Source organism: Salvelinus alpinus, chromosome 1 (genome assembly GCF_045679555.1).
Source record: "Salvelinus alpinus chromosome 1, SLU_Salpinus.1, whole genome shotgun sequence".
Taxonomy (NCBI): Eukaryota; Metazoa; Chordata; class Actinopteri; order Salmoniformes; family Salmonidae; genus Salvelinus; species Salvelinus alpinus.
Window position 1 is genome coordinate 91,684,668 of NC_092086.1, and position 17,788 is coordinate 91,702,455.

General features: G+C 42.2%; 1 protein-coding gene and 1 long non-coding RNA gene across 9 annotated transcripts in view; one reads left to right on the top strand and one right to left on the bottom strand.

The window, feature by feature from the left end:
- Window positions 1–742, bottom strand: part of LOC139534198 (cell adhesion molecule DSCAML1-like) — an 88,039-nt gene extending 87,297 nt beyond the window's left edge. For 7 of the 8 annotated variants that reach the window (XM_071333150.1, XM_071333139.1, XM_071333120.1 and 4 more), the window contains exon 1: window positions 550–742. In XM_071333150.1, the coding sequence (XP_071189251.1) occupies window positions 550–736 (187 nt within the window). In that variant the 5' untranslated portion in view covers window positions 737–742. The remainder of the gene's footprint in view (window positions 1–549) is intronic. The other variant, XM_071333158.1, reaches the window with a different exon arrangement.
- On the top strand, window positions 712–7,364 carry LOC139534230 (uncharacterized). The gene is made up of 2 exons (XR_011666923.1): window positions 712–980; window positions 5,930–7,364. It is a non-coding gene; the product is annotated as an uncharacterized lncRNA (long non-coding RNA).
- Window positions 7,365–17,788: the final 10,424 nt, after the last annotated feature.

Consider the following 17,788-nt stretch of genomic DNA (forward strand, 5'->3'; position numbering starts at 1 on the left):
ATGATTTACTAACACTGAAATAAAATTATAAGAATCGATTTCAACAAATACTTTGCACAACATGTGCCCATGGAAGTTTTGACCACTAAAAAAAGTCAACAATTCAGGCATTTCAAGACCTGTTTTCATCTCCCTCTCCCACCTCGTTCTCCCTATCCAGCCATTTTACATATTCATAACTCTCGTTGGTATAATGCGAAAACAAACCGTGCTATCAGCACCATCTGCGGCATCACCGACCGGTGCACACGGCCACACATCGACAAAAAAAAATATTTCACACCTAAAACACCTCTACGTGCATCTTTACAATAGGCCTATGCATTTTGTAGACAAACAAAGTCATTTACACTTCATTTTCAAATCCAATCTCTCCTAATGCCATGGCTTCCAATGATGGCTACATCAACGCAGTTGTTCTCCTTCTACATCTCCATGTTTCTTTACAATTATTGGTAATTATTACAGTACTTTTGATCAGGATAGAATAAGTGAGACACTCACTGGATTTAATTTATTAAGGTAATACATAAAAACAGTGTTTCTTACCTTCCCGGAGAGAGTACAGCAGGAGTAAAGTTACAAGCCACATGCCATAAATAGCAGGTATATTTTTCAGGAATGTTTGGCAATCCTGGCAAGTGTGCGGCGCAGTCTTTGGCCAGGCGAGTCTCGGTGCTGGACTGGCGACTATGCTCCCCGGCGGTCTCTCCAGCCCTGCTGCCCGGATAACCATCGCAGGGAAATGAGAAGCGCCTGAGCCCCGCCCACGTCCCCTCCCTTCGACGTGACTACAGAACATGCAAGCGAAGCCTCCCTTCGTAGTCTAATGAGACACGGTCAAAATATACGTCACGCGCCAAATGGAACCGCGAAGGGTTGAGTTGAGAAGTGGATATTCGGTGACTTTTCGGTGGAAAGGAGGGAGTGTGCTCCGGATTGACGCGGACAGGTGGATGGCTACTGTCTCTGACACACAGGTGAGCGCGCCCACCTGTGCACCACACGGACTGAACTGGCCTTTTCTCTCGACTTTGGATGGATCTACTCCAGATACCGTTGGATACTTTGAAACCAAATCACTATAATCAACAATATTACTTGTCTGTTTATTTATGCATTCACTCAGTCGCTGAGTGACGGTTGGATATAGGACTCCTGAATCGCATAGTGATTTAAAATGAAAGCACGTCTCTCTCATCTTTCCTCTCCCCGGCAACGGAGCACGCGCGCAAATTCATGCAACTGAAAGCTCTCTCTCTCTCCCATGCATGCACGCACGAACAAACAAATACACACACACACACAGACACACCGACAGACGGAGAGACCGAGAGACAGAGAAATAGCGAGAGAGAGATGGAGAGACTTGAGAGATCCCTCTGTTTGGTTGAGCCAACTGAACGTTTACATACAGACCAATAGCCTGCACTTGTTTTTTTGGCTTTCACCATATCACCACCCCCACACGTGCTGATATCGACTTGCTTGCATAAATTCAAATGATTGATTACACTGCACTCTTGCCATCATAGGACCAATATGCTCATATGACTGATGACCAATGAAGGACATTCCAGTCTAAAGAGGCTCAGCGGCACACTATGGCCTAGAGTTTATTGGTGTGTACACAGATTTGCAAATGTTATCACAGGTGCAGCGAAATGCTTGTGTTTCTAGCTCCAACAGTGCAGTACTGCCTAGCCTGATTTAAAAAAGAAATAAACACAATACACACATAATCCACTGAGTGAACAAAACATTAGGAACACCTTCCTAATATCGCGTTCCACACCTCTTTGCCCTCAGAGAAGCCTCAATTCGTTGAGGCATGGACTCTACAAGGGGTCGAAGCCGTTCCACAGGGATGCTGGCCCATGTTGACTCCAATGCTTCCCACAGTTGTGTCAAGTTGGCTGGATGTCGTTTGGGTGGTGGACCATTCTTGATACACACAGGAAACTGTTGAGACTAAAAACCCAGGAGCACTAGAGTTCTTGACACACTCAAACTGGTGCTCCTGGCACCTACTACCAAACCACGTTCAAAGGTACTTAAATAGTTTGTCTTGCCCATTCACCCTCTGAATGGCACACATACACAATCCATGTCTCAATTGCCCAAAGGCTTAAAAATATATTTTTTTACCTGTCTCTTCCCCTTCATCTACATTGATTAAAGTGTATTTAACAGGTGACATCAATAAGGGATTATAGCTTTAACCTGGATTTACCTGGTCAGTCTGACCTGTACACTCAGTGTATATATTCGGAAAATATTCAGACCCATTGACTTTTCCAAATTTTTCTACACACCCTATTATGACAAAGCGAAAACAGGTTTTTAGACAGTTTTGCTATTTCATAAAAAATAAAAAACAGATACAGATACTACCGTTCAAAAGTTTGGGGTCACTTAGAAATGTCCTTGTTTTTGAAAGAAAAGTTTAATTTTTGTCCATTAAAATCCACCCGGGAGGCCAAAATAACATAATATTAATCAGAAATACAGTGTAGACATTGTTAATGTTGTAAATGACTATTGCAGCAGGAAACGGCAGATTTTTTAATGGAATATCTACATAGGCGTACAGAGGCCCATTATCAGAAAACATCACTCCTGTGTTCCAATGACACGTTGTGTTAGCTAATCCAAGTTTATCAGTTTAAAAGGCTAATTGATCATTAGAAAACCATTTTGCAATTATGTTAGCACAACTGAAAACTGTTGTCCTGATATAAAGAAGCAATAAAAATGTAATTCTTTAGACTAGTTGAGTATCTGGGGCATCAGCATTTTTGGGTTCGATTACAGGCTCAAAATGGCCAGAAACAAATAACTTTCTTCTGAAACTCATCGGTCTATTCTTGTTCTGAGAAATGAAGGCTATTCCATGTGAGAAATTGCCAAGAAACTGAAGATCTCGTACAACGCTGTGTACTACTCCCTTCACAGTACAGCACAAACTAGCTCTAACCAGAATAGAAAGAGGAGTGTGAGACCCCGGTGCACAACTGAGCAAGAGGACAAGTACATTAGAGTGCCTAGTTTGAGACACAGACACCTCACAAGTCCTCAACTGGCAGCTTCATTAAATAGTACTCGCAAAACACCAGTCTCAACGTCAACAGTGAAGAGGCGAGGAGTGGCTTTGGGAACAAGTCTCTGAATATCCTTGAGTGGCCCAGCCAGAGCCCGGACTTGAGCTGAAAATAGCTGTGCAGCAACACTCTCCATCCAACCTGACAGAGCTTGAGAGGATCTGCAGAGAAGAATGGGAGAAACTCCCCAAATACAGGTGTGCCAAGCTTGTAGCTTCTTACCAAGAAGACTCGAGGCTGTAATGGCTGCCAAAGATGATTCAACAAAGTACTGAGTAAAGGGCCTGAATACTTATGTACATGTGATATTTCATTTATGATTATTTTTTATACATTCGCAAAATTTTCTAAAAACCAGTTTTTGCTTCGTCATCATGCTGTATTGTGTGTAGATTAATGAGGGGAAAAAATCTATCTAATCCATTTTAGAAAAAGGCTGTAACGTAACAAAATGTGGAAAAAGTGAAGGGGTCTGAATACTTTCAGAATGCTCTGTACATATAATGGCGTGTAAAGACATTATCAACAGTATATGAATAGAAAAGGTGTGTACAGCAGTAGTTATATAGGATGAGCCATGACTAGAATACAGTATATATGTATAAAGTGGGTAAAACAGTATGTAAACATTATTAAAGTGATCAGCGTTCAATGACACTATGTACATAGGACAGCAGTCTCTAAGGTGCAGGGTAGAGTACCGGGTGGTAGACGACTAGAACAGTGACTAAGGTTCAGGGCAGGGTACTGGGCAGAGCCCAGCTAGTGGTGACTGTTTACCGGTCTGATGGTCTGAAGATAGAAGCTGTTTCTCAGTCTTTCGGTCCCAGCTTTGATGCGCCTGTACTGTCTCCGCCTTCTAGATGGTAGCGGGGTAAACAGGCCGTGGCTCGGGTGGCTGAGGTCCTTGATGATCTTGAAGCTTTTGACCCTCTCCAATGCGGCCTGTCAATGTGGATGAGGGTGTGCTCTCTCTGCTGTCTCCTGTAGTCCACGATAAGCTACTTAGTTTTGTTGACATTGAGGGAGATGTTATTTTCCTGGCACCACTCCGCCATGGCTTTCACTTACTGCCTGTAGGCTGTCTCATCGTTGTTGGTACCAATGTTGTGTTGTCAGCAAACTTGATGATTAAGTTGGAGACGTGTGTAACCACGTCATCATGGGTGAACAGAGAGTACAGGAGGGGGCTGAGCATGCACCCCTGTGGGGCCTCCGTGTTGAGGATCAGCGTGGCAGAGGTGTTGTTGCAGAGGTGTTGGGGTCGACCCGTCAGGAAGTCCTGGACCCAGTTGCACAGGGAGGGGTTCAGACCCAGGGCCCTGAGCTTAGTGATGAGCTTGGAGGGCACTATGGTGTTGATGGCCTAGCTGTAGTTGATGAACAGCATTCTTGCATAGGTATTTCTCTTGTCCAAATGCAATGGTGATTGCATCGTCCGTGGATCTTTAGGGTTGATATGCAAATTGTAGTGGGTCTAGGGTGTCGGAGAAGGTGAAGGTGATATGGTTCATAAGTAGCCTCTCAAAGCACTTCATGATGACAGAAGTGAGTACTATGGAGCGATAGTCATTTAGTTCAGTTACCTTCACTTTCCTGGGACACAGGAACAATGGTGGACATCTTGAAGCAAGTGGGGACAACAGACTGGGATATGGAGATATTGAATATGTCCGTAAACGATCCAGCCAGCTGGTTTGCACATGCTCTGAGGACGCAGCTTGTGATGCCGTCTGGACCGGCAGCCTTGCGGGGGTTAACACGCTTAAATTACCCACTCACCTTGACCACGGAGAACGAAACCACACAGTCCTCATGAGCGTCGGTGGCACACATCGGCGGCTCAATGTTGTTTTCTTCGAAACGGGCAAAGGTGTTTAGCTCGTCCGGGAGCTAGGCATCGGTGTCTGCAACGTGTCTGGTTTTCCCTTTGTAATCCATGATTGTCTGAAGTCCCTGCCACATACGTCTCGTGTCTGAGCCGTTGAGTTGTGACTCCATTTGTCCCTGTACTGTCGTTTTGCCTCTTTGATTGCCTTACGGAGGTCACAGCTAGTCTGTTTGTACATGTTCCCAGTCACCTTGCCATGGTTAAATGCCGTGGTTCGCTCTTTCAGCTTTGCACGAATGCTGCCATCTAGCCATGGTTTTTGGTTTGGATAAGTTCTAATCGTCACAGTGGGAACATCATCCTCTATCCACTTCCTGATGAACCCTGTTCCGAGTCAGTGTATACATTGATACTATTCTCAGTGGCGACCTGGAACATTCTCAGTCCGCGTGATCAAAACAATATTGAAGCATAGATTCCAATTGATCAGACCAACGTTGAACAGTCCTTACCACATTAACTTTTTGTTTAAGTTTCTACCCATTAGTAGGGAGGAGCAGAATGAAGGCATAATCTGATTTGCTGACGGGAGGGTGGGGTAGGTCCTTATAGCTGTCCAGAAAGGAAGTGTAACAATGATCCATGGTCTGTGTTGCGCGTGTAGCACAGGAGATGTGTTGATAGAATTTCAGTAGCGTTTTCCTCAGATTTCCTTTATTAAAGTCCCCAGCTACAATAAATGTGGCCTTAGGATATGTGGTTTCCAGTTTGCACATAGTCAAGTGTAGTTCCTTGAGAGCCGTCGTAGTGTCGGCTTTGAGGGAAATATACACGGCAGTGACTGAAGAAAATTCTCTTGGGCGGTAATGCGGTCAGCATTTGATGGTGAGGTACTCCAGATCGGGAGAACAAAAGGACTTGAGTTCCTGTACATTACCACAATCACACCATGATTTGTTAATCTTGAAACAAACCCCTCTGCCTTTCTTTTCCCCAGAGAGTTCTTTCTTCCTGTCTGCTGATGGACGGAGAACCCCGCTGGCTGAATGGACAGGGACAATATATCCGGAGAGAGCCATGATTCCGTAAAGCAGAGTATGTTACAGTCCCTGATGTCTCTCTGGAAGGAGATCTTCGCCCTGACTTCGTCCACTTTATTGTCCATGGACTGAACATTAGCGAGTAATATACTCGAAAGTGGTGGATGGTATGCATCCACCATTTCCGAGTCTGAGTAGAGGTTGGATGGAAAAACCTCATGTTATGTTCAATGTTGAAAAGAATACAGGGGCAGAGGAGATGCAGTGGACTCTTTAATAAGGTGTGTGTGTGTGTGTGCCTATTTGAGAGAGAGTGTGTGTGACCGGAGTGACTGGAGTGTTATAAAATCTGTGTGTGCAGTGGTGTAAAGTACTTTAACGTACTACTTTAGTAGTTTTTTGGTGGTATTTGTACTTGACTTTTGGGGTATCTGTACCTCAACTTTTACTTCACTACATTTCTAAAGAAAATAATGTACTTTTTACTGCATACATTTTTCCTGACACCCAAAAGTACTCGTTAGATTTGGAATGCTTCGCAGGACAGGAAAATTGTGTAATTCACACACTTATCAAAAGAACATCCCTGGTCATCCCTACTTCCTCTGATCTTGCGGACTCACTAAACACATGCTTCATTTGTAAATGATGTCTGAGTGTTGGAGCATGCCCCTGGCTATCTGTAAAAAAATCAAAAACAAGAAAACGGCGCCATCTGGTTTGCTTTATATAAGGAATTTTTTATTATTACTTTTACTTTTGATACTTAAGTATATTTTAAACCAAATGCTTTTAGACCTTCACTCAAGTAGTATTTTACTGGGTGATTTTCACTTTTACTTTAGTCATTTTCTTTTGTAATGGGTTGAAGAACAAAGTCACAAAAAATATGTGCTTAAGTAGTACTTTTTTTCTACATATTTTAGCAGTAGTTAGTCCATCAGTCCAATAGATGGTGGTGTTGCACTGTGGTAGTGGGGGAAGTAACAAGTTATGGCCAAGCGCGTAACATTCCTCAGAAAGTTTGACTTTTGTGTCCGTTTTTATTTATCACTACAGCTATATTTTTAGTGTCAAACTGAGTAAGTGAAGAATGTGATTGAGGGTGAATGAGAGGGTATGTTAATTTTATGCTTTATGCTTTGGGGCGGCAGGTAGCCTAGTGGTTAGAGCGTTGGACTTGTAACTGAAAGGTTGCAAGATTGAATCCCCGAGCTGACAAGGTACAAATCTGTCGTTCTGCCCCTGAACAAGGCAGTTAACCCAATGTTCCTAGGCCGTCATTGAAAATAAGAATATTTTCTTAACTGACTTGCCTAGTTAAATAAAGGTCAAATTGATTTAAAAAAAATGCTAGCTGTGGTAAAAAATCACATAGACACTTTGAGTTTTTCTGAGTAACTGTACATGATTTCCTGGAAGTAATTTCATAAAGAATCCATTTATTTGAGGTCTCTGAGTTTGTTTGACATGTTATTGGTTCTGTGTAAAATTGTACTCACAAGCTGGTAAAATGGCACCATGCATGGACTTTAGTGCAGGCAGTGTGGGTGCAAGAGAGGGAGGCCATTTCATGGATGCACAACTGTTTTGAAGCTGAATGTACATTTTTATCAATTTTCTACATGTATAGCAATATTCAGACACGTCAGTTGTTTATCTTTATCTATAAGTGTTTCTATTGTGTGAATAAGGAAATCTACTGTAGGTAAAGTGCACTTATATTGTGTAAGTTAATATGTGCACTTGTATGTGAATTCATGTTTTATTGTCATTACTTATCAATCCATTGAAATTAATTAATAACTAAATATTGGAAATTAGATAATTGAATAAGAAAAAGCATATTAGAAAATAGATTGCCAGAACTGTCAAGACGATAACGTTTTTGTCCGTTTCTCTTTCTCACTAAAGAGGCCACCTTCAGATTCAGTCTGAGGCTGGTAACAGTATCTTTACTTTCACTCAATTATGACAATTGCGTACTGTGCCTTTCAGAGAATATTTCTCACAGAGAAAGTGAGAGAGAGGGAATGTTCTTCTCAGCCCCTGGGTCCTCCATGATGACTTATTTACTCAGGAAAAGTTAGCCAAGCACAGAGCAGTCTCATTCATTGATGAATGTGCTTTGTCAGCCTGTCCCGTAAGCCTGTCTGCATTGTGAGCGGGCATCATCGCTTTGGCCTGCTTTTGCCACACCTGCATCTTTCCATATCATCCCCACCTCATCCTGTACCTGACAATAACACCCGACCCGATGCTGCACTCCACTAACCTCTTGCATGGAGATCAATCATTCAACTTTATCCCACCTCATCAAACCAGCTCCCCCGACCTACTGTACACTACACCTGCTCAAATGCCCTCTTCCTCTGCTTCAAAAGCTGCCATCCCCTCAAACAGTAACCTTGTTCCCAGGCTAATTGCGCATGGGCGCAGGCAGAGGTCTCATGCCCTTAAGGGACTCAGTGGCCGTGCCCCCTCAGATTTCTACTGTAATGTTTTTTTGTTAAGTATTTCAAATACATTACAATTGTTGTTTCTCTGTGACACTACTTGCCACCTACACATTTTATGAAGATGGCTTTATCTTGCCCAGATAGGTTCCCAATCTCCCAACCTCATAACTAGCTACCAAGAAGCCATTTCAGGCTATCAATAAAGTTAGAGTAGCTAGCTTGTCTAACTATCTTAGCTGGCATTCCTTTTGGCAAGGTTGGTAGACTTTAGAAAAGCAAGCAATTACTAAACGTACTGAATAGGACTCACATTTCTTTAAATCTTTTACCCAGATTTTAGCAGAGATGCAGAGAAACATATTTAGTTTCTTTGAAAAAAATAACCACCAGTCAGGAGGATACAGACAGCTCAAGATGTACGCTTAGATATGCAGAAAAATAAACATATTTTTGACATAGAATTAAGCGTAATAATTATGGCTCTAGATTCCAGGGAAAATCTATTTCAGGTGTTTGAGAACATTTTTAATTCTCCAACTTCCACCCTCCAGCCATCCTCACGTACTTTGTGCCCCTTCAGATGTTTTGGGGTGCATGCTGCCCCTGGGTGGCGGTGTCTGATCGACGAGATAAGCCTACATCATAAATGTATCACTATGGAAGGTAAACAAAATAAGCTATTTTCCCCAATAACTCACTTACCCAGGTTAGGCCTTCTGATTCATGTCTTCCTGAACAAAATCTGCTACATGGTTGAAGTGTGCATTGTATTTAACCTAATGCCGATGCTGTCTGATTATGAAACGGTGACCTTATTTATAAATCCCTCTAGATTTAACCTGAAAATAGACGCGCCGTTACTAGGCCAAATATTTCAACAGAATAGGCGAATAGCCTTCTTCCCAATTAATTCAAATTGAATATATTTATCGATATGCATTTCAGCATCTCCCTAGTCTCGTATATTGCAGGGGTCAAAGTGAGATAGCCTGGTAGGCTAGTCAGTGCTTGACCTGTCGCCAAGGTTGCTTTTTAAAGAAATGGTATCATTTTTTAAAACTCCACTGCATCTTACCTGTATCAGTCAGGTCGAGTCTCTAGGCTTGTTGTGAAAGGGGGGGCGAGACAAATGTTTTGAATTCAAGTTTGTTCGTTGTGATTGCAATTTTACTCAACTAATTGAAACAGATTATCTGTGTGACTTAAATGCTTTCTAACAATTTGGAATGTGCATAAATTGCCTCTTGGGACTTGCATCCAAAAGCTTGCTGGGGTTCTAGTTGGTGGCAGTTGCCAGCCTGGCAGTAGGCTATACTGAGACGAGAGCTTCTTTGAGACAATTCGTTTATTATTGCTGCCGCCCTCTGGTTGAAATCTCTATTGCACCTGGACCATACATTCTGTTGTTTTGGCATCAATCAATTGATCCTCTTTTTAGACATACTTTTTAGACAATGTTCCAAATTCACACAGAAATCCAATTCAAATGTATAAATAAACCATATACCGAATTGAAGACCAGAATATTGTGTCGAGGGCAAAATACAAATTCTGTAGTAAGCCTAGGTCTATACCACTTGGATTGACCTTGCCTCAATCCTCAGCATCACCAAAGAAACAAACAAAGCCAAAAATGTTTTAATTATGATAATTATTTATTGTTATCTGACAGTTAACACACATCACACTTCATATTATTCCTACATTAGTAATCATAAAGATGGTGGTCTCTCATCTTGACACGGTATTGACGTAATAGGGTTGTCCTTGGGCCATATCATGGCTGTCTCTGGTCAATGTCTGGAACAAAACCTATAAGAACACATTAGAGATGTCTCATAGCTCACATGAGCAGTCAGGGTATAATATGTCTATACTCTAAAGCCAATAGATGGGTTATATAACAAAACAAAGCGTTGCTGGGTCAGATGGTCTGGTTGTCTGTCAATACAACATTACATTACCTTGTTTCAAGATTCAGCTGTGTTCACAGCTGTAAACAAGACAAAAACAAGACAAACCATTGAAACATGGACAGTGAGACAGTGTATGTTTTATAGGGTTGTTCCATTTGATTTCAATCACTTTTTGACTGCACCCCTTTTGATTTTAATGAAACGTTCCATACATATTTGCCCAGTGTAGAAGTGGTCAGAAAGTTACTTTTTGGACCAAAACATTTAGGAGAAAGAGGTGTGCGAAGTTGACAGATTTTGCAATCCCCACCCTACCATGAGACATCCATGTCTTCATCACTGGAAAAGATAAATGGTTGAGTTTGATATCATTTAAAAGCTTACAAACAGAGTTGTCAAACTATTTTATAATTTTTAGATTAATAACTTTTTAAAATTATCCTTTAATGTCAATTATCTAAAAATGTGTCAACTTCGATTTTTGTAATATTTGCATATTCTGTAGCTTAGACCCTATTTTACATAATCTGAGGTATTTGTGTTGTGCCCGCAATTGGTTGAGACACAGCATACTCTTGAATACAGGGTGGGTGACAGACCACTGCAATTTAGCTGAATTGCTTTTTTTACTTCCAATTACTACCACAAAGATGGCCGCCGGGCCAACCACCGTTGATAATCAATTTACAGTGCATTCGGAAAGTAGATTATATAAAAAAGGGTCTAAACTAAAACATATGCAAAAACATAAAATCGGAGTTTACGTGTTTTTAGATCACCGACTTTAAAGGTTAAAAAATGTCAATTCTTATTCAAATTCAATTTTTTCAAGAAATTATAAAATAGTTTGACAACACTTTTTGTTTCCAGTGATGAAGACATGGATGTCTCATGGTAGGGTGGGGTATGCAAAATGCATCAACTTTGAGCCCCTCTATCTCCTAAATGTTTTGGCATTCAGGTCCACCTAGTTACTTTCTGACCACTTCTACCATGGGAAAATATGTATAGAAAGTTGTGTTCAAATCAAAACGGGTGCAGTCCAAAAGCTATTGAAATTAAAAGGAACAACCCTACACTGTATGTGTGAAACACTTGTACAGGAGGTGTTTCTTTTCATGTTGAATGTTTCCTGTTTTAGCACTGATGAGATAAAGGATTGTGTCCCTTCCAACAGCGGGGCTTCTTACCTGTGTCAGCACAGACGAGCACAGTCAGACACTCACAGTCAAAACACACACACACACACAGGCTAGACTAAACACAGATAGAGTGCATGTATACTGCGGCTGTCTGTGCTCTCTGACACACTTAGTTCAATGTTTTATTTTAACAGTATCTCAAAAAGCATGCAGCAGTGGATAATGTGAGGTACAGTATTGATCCACTACCTGGCTAAGGGAGTTACAGTGTCTTGCGAAAGTATTCATCTCCCTTGGCATTTTTCCTATTTTGTTACCTTACAACCTGGAAATAAAATAGATTTTTGGGGAGTTTGTATCATTTGATTTACACAACATGCCTACCACTTTGAGGATCCAAAATATGTTTTATTGTGAAATAAGACAAAAAAACAGAAAACTTGAGCATGCATAACTATTCATCCCCCTAAAGTCAATACTTTGTAGAGCCACCTTTTGCAGCAATTACAGCTGCAGGTCTCTTGGGGTATGTCTCTATAAGCTTGGCACATCTAGCCACTGGGATTTTTGCCCATTCTTCAAGGCAAAACTGCTCCAGCTCCTTCAAGTTGGATATATATACTGAGATCATGTGACAAATCATGTGACAATTGAGGCGGCAGGTAGCCTAGTGGTTAGAGCATTGGACTAGAACTGAAAGGTTGCAAGATCTAATCCCCGAGCTGACAAGGTAAAAATCTGTCGTTCTGCCACTGAACAAGGCAGTTAACCCACTGTTCCTAGGCCGTCATTGAAAATAAGAAATTGTTCTTAACTGACTTGCCTAGTTAAATAAAGGTAAAATATAAAAAATCTCTGGAAGACTGAAACAGGTTTCCCTCAAGAATTTCCCTGTATTTAGCACCATACATCATTCCTTCAATTCTGACCAGTTTCCCACTCCCTGCTGATGAAAAACATCCCCATAGCATGATACTGCCATCACCATGCTTCACTGTGGGGATGGTGATCTCAGGGTGATGAGAGGTGTTGGGTTTGCACCAGACATTCCTTGATGGCCAAAAAGCAACATTTTAGTCTCATCATTTATTTGGGGAGTCTCCCACGTGCCTTTTGGAGAACACCAAATGTGTTTGCTTATTCTTTTCTTTAAGCAATGGCTTTTTTTGGCCACTCTTCCATAAAGTCCAGCTCTGTGGAGTGTACAGCTTAAAGTGGTCCTATGGACATATACTCCAATCTCTGCTGTGGAGCTTTGCAGCTCCTTCAGGGTTATCTTTGGTCTCTTTGCCCTCTCTTGGCAGGATTTTTGTGGTGCCATATTCTTTCCATTTTTTAATAATGGATTTAATGGTGCTCCGTGGGATGTTCAAAGTTTCAGATATTTTTTTATAACCCAACCCTGATCTGTACCTCTCCACAACTTTGTCCCTGACCTGTTTGGAGAGCTCCTTGGTCTTCATAGTGCCGCTTGCTTGGTGGTGCCCCTTGCTTAGTGGTGTTGCAGACTCTGGGGCCTTTCAGAACAGGTGTATATATAGTGAGATCATGTGACAGATCATGTGACAATTATATTGCACACAGGTGGACTTTATTTAACTAATTATGTGACTTCTGAAGGTAATTGGTTGCACCAAATCTTTTTAGGGGCTTCATAGCAAAGGGGGTGAATACATATGCACCCACCACTTTTCAGTTTGACATCTTTTTTTTTTTTTAATTTTTTGAAACAAGTAATTTTTTTTCATTTCACTTCACCAATTTTGACTATTTTGTATATATAAATTACAGGTTGTAATGCAACAAAATAGGAAAAATGTCAACGGGGGTGAATACTTTTGCAAGGCACTGTAGCTCTGGGTGAGTGAATAGTTAAGTTTTAATCTGTAGCTAGGGTCAAACACCAGTGTTAAAGTTGACTTCTAATACTGACTGAATCATTAAAAATGCATAATACACAGTAAAACTGCTAGTTAAACATTTAAGCCCACAATGATAACTATGAAGTAATAGGCAATCTGTGCTCGGGTCATCTAAGATAAGATGAGACACATTCTCTGTCTTAATGTCACCCTGACAAACAGCTCTAGATTAGACACTTTCCTCAGTGGAAAGTTCATGGTTTTGAGAGTGTGGATAAGATAAAATGGGAATTTGTACTATTTAATGTCTCAGGCAGAATGCTCAACATACCAGAGCCAGAGATCAGAGGTTGAGCCTTGAAGGACAGAGTAAAGGCAGTGCAAACACATCCATATCCTCTGAGATTAGTGAAGAGGACTAGGGCACAGAGCTGAAGAACAACTCTCTAGGAATGAGAGACCCATTTGGATGTTTGGTCATGGAGAAATACAAGTTTATTCTCTGTGTTTCTTTTGTATAGCATGTTCATTCATGCAAACACACACACTAAGTTCACACACACGCACTCATGCGACACAAGCCCCTGCACCAGTGGAGGCTCCTCAGAGGAGGAAGGGGAGGAACATCCTCCTCAGTGAATTTCATGAAAATAAAAAGTGAAATAAACTACACTCAATATATTCACATCACCAAATTATTAATAAAAACAGGTCTACAGTAGCCTCAACAGCACTCTGTGGGGTAGCACCATGGTGTAGTTGGCGGATAGCTTACTTCTGTCCTGCTCTGGGTACATTGACTTCAATACAAAACCTAGTAGGATCATGGTTCTCAACCACTTCCATAGATTTACACAGTAATTATAACAACTTCCGGAGGATGTCCTTCAACCTATTAGATCTTTGCAGCATGAACTGACATGTTGTCCACCCAATCAAAGGATCAGAGAATGAATCTAGTACTGAAAGCATAAGCTACAGCTATCTAGCACTGCAGTGCATAAAATGTGGTGAGTACTTACCTCGGAGACAAAGACAATAGTTGAACAAATTAATTTCTTAAAAAATTAAGGAGAAGCGCGTGAGAGAGAAAGCTATATTTCGTAGTATATATTTTTTTCATTTTCACTTACTTAGTTAGCGTCGATTGCAGCTAGCTAGTTTAGCCCACTTAATACCCGGCTCAAACAGAGAGGGATGCTCTGGAACTCTTCCAAGTCAAGGTAAGCTTTTGATTTAATTAATTCATACTTCTGTCTGTAATAAAGCCCTTTTTTGGGGAAAAACTCATTCATCCTATAGAGCTCAATTTTTATGGAATGGTCTGCCTATCCATGTGAGAGACACAGACTCAGTCTCGACCTTTAAGTCTTTATTGAAGATCTCCTCAGTAGGTCTTATGATTGAGTGTAGACTGGCCCATGGGTGTGAATGTGAACGGAAAGGCGCTGGAGCGATGAACCACCCTAGCTGTCTCTGCCTGGCCGGTTCTCCTCTCTCCACTGGGATTCTCTGCCTCTAACCCTATTATGGGGGCTGAGTCACTGGCTTACTGGTGCTCTTCCATGCCATCCCTAGGAGGGGTGTGTCACTTGAGTGGGTTGAGTCACTGACGTGATCTTCCTGTCCGGGTTGGCGCCCCCCTCGGGTTCGTGCCATGGGGGAGATCTTCTTGGGCTATACTTGGCCTTGTCTCAGGGTAGTAGGTTGGTGGTTGAAGATATCCCTCTAGTGGTGTGGGGGCTGTGCTTTGGCAAAGTTATATCCTGCCTGTTTGGCCCTGTCCGGGCGTATCGTCGGACAGGGCCACAGTGTCTCCCGACCCCTCCTGTCTCAGCCTCCAGTATTTATGCTGCAATAGTTTATGTGTCGGGAGGCTATGGTCAGTCTGTTATATCTGGAGTATCCGGTGTCCTGTGTGAATTTTAAGTATGCTCCCTCTAATTCTCGCTCTCTCTTTATCTCTTTCTCCCTCTCTTTCTCTTCTCTCGGAGGACCTGAGCCCTAGGACCATGCCTCAGGACTACCTGGCCTGATGACTACTTGCTATCCCCAGTCCACCTGGTCATCCTGCTGCTCCAGTTTCAACTGTTCTGCCTGCGGCTATGGAACCCTGACCTGTTCACTGGACGTGCTACCTTGTCCCGGACCTCCTGTTTTGGACTCTCTCTCTACCGCACCTACTGTCTCTAACTCTGAATGATCGGCTATGAAAAGCCAACTGACATTTACTCCTGGGGTGCTGACCTGTTGCACCCTCTACAACCACTGTGATTATTATTATCTGACCCTGCTGGTCATCTATGAACGTTTGAACATCTTGGCCATGTTCTGTTATAATCTCCACCCGGCACAGCCAGAAGAGGACTGGCCACCCCTCAGATTCTGGTTCCTCTCTAGGTTTCTTCCTAGGTTCCAGCCTTTCTAGGGATTTTTTCCAAGCCACCGTGATTCTACATCTGCATTGCTTGCTGTTTGGGGTTTTAGGCTGGATTTCTGTACAGCAATTTGTGACATCGTTGCGTTTATATTTTTGGTCAGTATATATATACAGTGGGGAGAACAAGTATTTGATACACTGCCGATTTTGCAGGTTTTCCTACTTACAAAGCATGTAGAGGTCTGTAATTTTTATCATAGGTACACTTCAACTGTGAGAGACGGAATCTAAAACAAAAATCCAGAAAATCACATTGTATGATTTTTAAGTAATTAATTTGCATTTTATTGCATGACATAAGTATTTGATACATCAGAAAACCAGAACTTAATATTTGCTACAGAAACCTTTGTTTGCAATTACAGAGATCATACGTTTCCTGTAGTTCTTGACCAGGTTTGCACACACTGCAGCAGGGATTTTGGCCCAATCCTCCATACAGACCTTCTCCAGATCCTTCAGGTTTCGGGGCTGTCGCTAGGCAATACGGACTTTCAGCTCCCTCCAAAGATTTTCTATTGGGTTCAGGTCTGGAGACTGGCTAGGCCACTCCAGGACCTTGAGATGCTTCTTACGGAGCCACTCCTTAGTTGCCCTGGCTGTGTGTTTCGGGTCGTTGTCATGCTGGAAGACCCAGCCACGACCCATCTTCAATGCTCTTACTGAGGGAAGGAGGTGGTTGGCCAAGATCTCGCGATACATGGCCCCATCCATCCTCCCCTCAATACGGTGCAGTCGTCCTGTCCCCTTTGCAGAAAAGCATCCCCAAAGAATGATGTTTCCACCTCCATGCTTCACGGTTGGGATGGTGTTCTTGGGGTTGTACTCATCCTTCTTCTTCCTCCAAACATGGCGAGTGGAGTTTAGACCAAAAAGCTCTATTTTTGTCTCATCAGACCACATGACCTTCTCCCATTCCTCCTCTGGATCATCCAGATGGTCCTTGGCAAACTTCAGATGGGCCTGGATATGCGCTGGCTTGAGCAGGGGGACCTTGCGTGCGCTGCAGGATTTTAATCCATGGCGGCGTAGTGTGTTACTAATGGTTTTCTTTGAGACTGTGGTCCCAGCTCTCTTCAGGTCATTGACCAGGTCCTGCCGTGTAGTTCTGGGCTGATCCCTCACCTTCCTCATGATCATTGATGCCCCACGAGGTGAGATCTTGCATGGAGCCCCAGACCGAGGGTGATTGACCGTCATCTTGAACTTCTTCCATTTTCTAATAATTGCGCCAACAGTTGTTGCCTTCTCACCAAGCTGCTTGCCTATTGTCCTGTAGCCCATCCCAGCCTTGTGCAGGTCTACCATTTTATCCCTGATGTCCTTACACAGCTCTCTGGTCTTGGCCATTGTGGAGAGGTTGGAGTCTGTTTGATTGAGTGTGTGGACAGGTGTCTTTTATACAGGTAACGAGTTCAAACAGGTGCAGTTAATACAGGTAATGAGTGGAGAACAGGAGGGCTTCTTAAAGAAAAACTAACAGGTCTGTGAGAGCCGGAATTTTTACTGGTTGGTAGGTGATCAAATACTTACGTCATGCAATAAAATGCAAATTAATTACTTAAAAATCATACAATGTGATTTTCTGGATTTTTGTTTTAGATTCCGTCTCTCACAGATGAAGTGTACCTATGATAAAAACTACAGACCTCTACATGCTTTGTAAGTAGGAAAACCTGCAAAATCGGCAGTGTATCAAATACTTGTTCTCCCCACTGTATATACACACATACAACGAGCTCTTTGTATGTGGCTGCTATGAAAATGAACTGTGTTTGTGTCTGATCGGGGGTGTATTCATTGCGCTGATTCTGTTGAAAAACATTTCTTAAACGGAAGCAAACTAAATGAAACAGGGATAAACATACACATTGTCACATTGATTACTCTACATTTTATGGACCTAGTTTGTCAATGATGCCTGTTGGAGGATTAACAGCCCACTGGGCATGGACATGAATTCAATGTCTATTCCACGTTGGTTCAACGTAATTGTG